This window comes from Palaemon carinicauda, chromosome 1 (assembly GCF_036898095.1).
Source record: "Palaemon carinicauda isolate YSFRI2023 chromosome 1, ASM3689809v2, whole genome shotgun sequence".
Lineage (NCBI taxonomy): Eukaryota > Metazoa > Arthropoda > Malacostraca > Decapoda > Palaemonidae > Palaemon > Palaemon carinicauda.
Genome location: NC_090725.1, coordinates 240874496 through 240880467, shown reverse-complemented (window position 1 = coordinate 240880467; position 5972 = coordinate 240874496). Strand labels below are relative to the sequence as shown.

Genomic DNA, 5972 nt, shown 5'->3' with positions numbered 1-5972 from the left:
AGTATGACGTCATAGGAAACGTGACCCAAGAGTAAAATCTATAAGATCGAGTTTGGGAATAAATCAAGAAATGAGTTGACGTCTTACTGATATGCAATGTCATTCTTCTAACAGTCTTTCTGTCTCTAAGTCCTTTTTATCTAATTCTCGCTCGTACAGGATTACAAAAATAACATATGCGGTAGTGTTACCTTTGTTATTTTCTGGTCCACATTTCATTCGGCTGTTAGACTTTCCAGATTTAATGCTTTTACGCTGAGGAACTTCTAAACCCTAAGGGAGATACAGCATGTAAACTTTGACAAGCTTAGACAACTCTTTCGCTAGCTCACTATAGTGTTTATATTAATAAATATCTAGTGCAAAACCACATGACTAAATATTTCTGACGGCTTAGTAAACACCCTTCAGTATTATAATTTACCTATTCATAAATGTTACTATTTCTTTATCTTTTTTTTTCAGTCTTAATTGCTTTTGCTAACGGAAAACTTCTCATCACTTCTGCATACCTCCCTTTCAATACTCATGGCTCCACATATAGGATACTACGCATACAAATTCATTCATTTCTTTCATTCATATTGAACCTCCACACTTCGCTCCTTAAAAGGAAAGTTAGCAAAATAATCCAATCAAACAAACTATCGAACTTTGGCTTTTACATCTACTGCTACTACTACGTGCTTTAAACCTATGATTCTAAAGGTGTCTGCACGTTAATGCATATAGATTCAGTGAAATAACTATGTGAGTTTCTAAAGGATTATATGGAATTCAATTTGTCAGGATTGACACTAGAATGGAGGGGAAGTCTTTGGAACATAAAAAGATATCAATTAAAAAAAAAAAAAATTTCAAATTGCGATAACTGTTGCTCTCTGAATATGCTTGTACTTGAACATACAATATGAAATGGTTTGCGTATACTGCACATTGTTTCTGTTAAAAAGACGTGCAGGCGAAGGAAAAACTTGGGAAATGTTTAAAGACCAGAAGTGAAGACATTATCGCAAATGCCAAACATCAGTTTGATATCAATGTAATTTTTACCGCCGTGGTGCAAATGTAACCATATATACCCATGTTTACATAATATGCACAAAAGTACAGTAGTTATTGTGCATGCTTACATCTAAGAATGTATAAAGTTGAATATATATACATGAAATATCTTATATATCTATCTCTACATATGTGAGTGTGTTTGTTCGTATGTATGTATACACACATTATATATATATATATATATATATATATATATATATATATGCATATATGTATATACTATATATATATATATATATATATGTGTGTGTGTGTGTGTGTGTGTGTGCATTCAATTTCTTGTTCCTGATCTAGATATTGATCAATGTCACCGTCGTTCAGTTAGTTCTTCATGCAAAATGCATAAGATTTTGCATAATTGTGACCGTCTTTTGCACTTAGATCTTCCCAAACGATACTCAATTAGGCTTAATATTACACAGTATTCTATTAGTTTTATTACTGTTATGACCAAATTGTGAAATGATCTTCCTAATCAAGCAGTAGAATCAGCAGACTTCAAAAGTTCAAAATTAAAGTGAATGTTTTTATGTTAAAGAGGAGGATTTTTTTTTTTAGTTTATTTATGATAGACCTATTTCAATATTATTACTGTTCTTGAAATGTTTTATATTTTTCATTACTTATCTTGTAGTTTATGCTTTTTCTTATTTCCTTTCCTCGCTGAGCTATTTTTCCCTCCTGGAGCTTTGGGGCTTATAGCATTCTGCTTTTCCAACTAGGGTGGTAGCTTAGCTAGTGATAATATATACAAATACATACGTGTGTATAAATATATACATATATATATATGCATATATATGTGAACACACATACGTATATATGTATACATACATGTATAAACATACAAACCTACGTGTGTATATATATATATATATATATATATATATATATATATATATATATATATATATATATATATATATATATATATATATATATATATACTTAAATAAGCTTCAATGAAAAAAAGAAGAAATAGAGAAAGAAACCCGTCCTAATACAATCCATTTCATTGAGGCCAACTAAAAGATATTGATTTTCCACGAAGACTTGACCGTAACACCTATTTCAACGTAACTCTGACGTCAATCCTTGAGGAAGGACGGAACTTTTCCGACCGCAGAACCTCAATGCTCAACATATGACGTTTCTCTCAAACTTTATTTGGATGGGAAAGTATATTCATTTTTTATATACTGTAGTACATGTTCGTAATCTCATAAAATATCTATGAAGCACATTTTGCTTTAAGATTATAACTTATACACATCTTATCAATAGAGGAAATATACACGTAATCAGAAAATATTTTGTTACTTATATCAAGTAGATAAGTAGTAATGGGAAGATGATATTCTCTAAAATTAGAGGCAATTCCTCTATGGCAATCTAACAGATCATATTGGAGTGTGTGTGTCTCTTTACCTCGCTAACAATCTTCGTATTTTCTTCCTGTTCTATCTGCCTTGTTAATCTATCTTTTAAGAGCGACCATATTTGGCCCGCCCCTTTCTTGTTTCTATTAATCCTTTATTAAATAAGGATTAAAATATATATATATATATATATATATATATATATATATATATATATATATATATATATATATACACATATACATACACACACACACACACACACACATATGGTCACTCTTAAAAGATAGAATATAATATCAACAATGGAGCAAGAAGAAAAAGCGATGACTTTTAGTAGATAGGCTATAGATACACTCCGATATGACCTATTAGATTGTCGCAAAGGAATATGGGAAGTGTGGGTAAACTTCCTTTACCTTCGTCGACTAGCATCTCTCCGTTACTACTACTACTACTACTACTACTACTACTACTACTACTACTACTACTACTACTACTACTACTACTACGACTACTACTACTATTAGAAAATTTGCTCTAATTACGTGGATCTTTCTTCTACCTCTTGGTGATATCCATCCCTCTTTTATAGACGCTCTCTCGAAGCTTCCATCAATAAAAACACCCACCTCTATCTTTCCATGAGATATAACTCGCCTTTTTACTTGCTATATCTCAATATTAGTGTTTTCACGTCATCATTAATGCAACATTGTATATGTCAATCCGAAGAGTATAAAGGCAGGATATGATACAGTTGCGAAACTTTGTATAAAAAAAAAATCATATGCATTCATCAACGATAATTACAAAGTACACCATGTTCACACAGCACAATGGAAATCGTCAGAGGTAGCAAAAGATTTTTAATGGGACCTGGCCTACATTACGAAAGCACTTCCCTCCCTTTTCGTGTAATCTTTTGGGTACATGAAAGACGGGACATGAAAAAAAAAACTTTATTTGGAAAAAGATAATGACATGTCTGACGAAAGTACAAAATGAATAATGTCGTCGTTTTGTTATTTTGAGAATGCCTGCATGTTTGTACGTTTGTGAAATGTTTCTTCACATTTATATCATAAGCATGATGTTCTCTGTCCTACTATATGCATGAAATGAAAATAAATACATACAATACTTTTAAAATTAATTATCCTATTCATATAAATGATCTTACGAAAATTGATTGCGCAAAAAAATATAATGAAATTATTTACATCTAATGATTGAATGAAAAAATATGTACGAGTGACATGAGATACTAATGAATACTCAAAAAATAGAAAGCAATCTCTCTCTCTCTCTCTCTCTCTCTCTCTCTCTCTCTCTCTCTCTCTCTCTCTCTCTCTCTCTCTCTGTCTCCAATCATTACCTTTGCTTTTGTAATAAGTTTGGTATCGACAGTAAACTATATTACTATTGCACTTTTGAAGTCTCTAACTTAACAAAAACAAAGTGACATAAGACTGAACAGTATACATAAAATTTCGTTTTTACATTCAGAAAACCATGTTATGTGACATAACACAATATATATATATATATATATATATATATATTCCTTAAAGAGTGAAGAGGAACATTTGTTCCTTTAGCCTGTTCCAAGTAAAATATGAAATTAAACCGAGTACTCGATGTTAGGTAGTTCAACCCAATAAACTCATCATTGGAATGACAAAACTCAATTAAAAAAGAAGATTGAGATTTTTATGGAAAGTCTTTTTTTCCAAGAAGCCTCATTCTTCAAAGTTGCATAATCTTCTCTTTACGAGTTCGTATTGGGGAGACGCCACCAGCTGTCTTCTTTCTCTCTTGTCTAACGACCTGTGTGGAGAAATGAGAGAACATTAGATCTGGATTGTCACGAGATTAACGCTTCTTATGCAATGATATTTCAAACTCTACTAATGAATATATAGAAGTTTGTGTATATATTTCTAAATCCTAATACTTGATTGCTACACTTAGGCTACACTTCAACATATCCCTTACAGAGAGAGAGAGAGAGAGAGAGAGAGAGAGAGAGAGAGAGAGAGAGAGAGAGAGAGAGAGAGAGAGAGAGCACCTATCAATAAATTTGTTGTAGACTCTAACAACAGAATCTTGAGTGTTCTTATCCGTAAGTTGGGTGAAATACATCATATTTTCGTGACTGTGAATAACTTCATATTTCTGCACGACCGTACCCGAGGAGCACGAAGGAATTAATCTTACCTGATCATTCTCGCCATCCTGTTATACCAAGAAGAACAATCCGGTTGCAAAGTTAAGACTAAGATATGTGTGGTTGGTGTGCTGGAGTCGGCTTTAACTTGGGCGATGGGTTGTGGTTGGTCATTGGAAACGCCGTCCTTCCACGTGACGAACACCACACAGCCCCTGAGGGTCGGAGATTAATTTCAGTAGATATTTGATAATATATTTATATATAAGAGGTATGTGATGCATTTTGACGTGTTTCATGATTTGACTGCGATTAGGAAAGCTACATTTAACGTGGAAATGTAAAATATTCCACGAAACTATGAAAAAGAAATAAAACCAGAAAATTAAATACCAAGGACTAAGAGCGAGCATTAGAGTAGAAATACATTAAAACCGGCACTAGGCACCTTTACGTGGCAACTGTAATTTGCCAGCAAATGAACCACGAGAAGGAAAAGTAGATCTCACCTGAGTCCACAGGGTTCATCCTTGGACAGGTGGAGGACTTCCTCAGCCACTTGATCCAAGAGAGATGGAGGAAGCCAGATGCCATCGTCTGTCGCTAATCGCATTTCTTCTTCCACTCTTCGTCTCAGTGTGGCCTGAGTCACGCGTTCTGTCGGATCCTCAAGCCAAGTTTCAAAGTCATCTAGGAGGAGAACATTGACAATGCAATGAGTGTGTTCCGTAATTAACTTCCGTATGAAAAAAATAGCTTATTTTCGATTGACGTCTTCTATTAGGCTGGTAGCTGTGATGCAGCATAACTTTCAATCGTAGATGGTTTTGTCATGATTATTACAGTGATTATAATTTCAATAGCAATAAAGAACATCACAGTACTAACAATTATTGTCACTATCTAAAGATACAAAATAAAAAGGCAATGATACAAATACAAAGATACAAGAAAGTGAACCTTCGCTGTTAATTATCACAGTATTCGTTCAAGGTTTGTTAAGGATTCAAATACTTCGGAGTAAAAGACTAACTGGCAACAACTCAGATACTAATATAAAGTAATCTTAATTCCGGTATTTATAAAGTTGAAAGAGTTTTGGTTGCAACTATACACATTTACACACGTGTATTACTGTTGCAGTTAAGCATGCAAGAACATTATACATATGTGTCCACTAATATCCAATACCCAAAGGAGCGATGCATGAGGCAGCATATTATAATCAAGTAAGAATCCTATGTTCAACATTCACTCAACACATTATCTAGAGCTTTGATGCCAGAGAGTGAGTGTACTTGATTATGACACGCATTTACACACTCATATTATGCACGCGCGCACACACACACACA

General features: G+C 33.4%; 1 protein-coding gene across 2 annotated transcripts in view; it reads right to left on the bottom strand.

The window, feature by feature from the left end:
* Positions 1–3398: 3398 nt before the first annotated feature.
* Positions 3399–5972, bottom strand: part of LOC137654566 (protein scylla-like) — a 3958-nt gene continuing 1384 nt past the window's right edge. For both annotated transcript variants that reach the window (XM_068388319.1, XM_068388310.1), the window contains exons 2-4: positions 5127–5307; positions 4668–4832; positions 3399–4277 (exon numbers count right to left, since the gene is read on the bottom strand). In XM_068388319.1, coding sequence (XP_068244420.1) covers positions 4190–4277; positions 4668–4832; positions 5127–5307 — 434 coding nt within the window. In that variant the 3' untranslated portion in view covers positions 3399–4189. The remainder of the gene's footprint in view (positions 4278–4667; positions 4833–5126; positions 5308–5972) is intronic.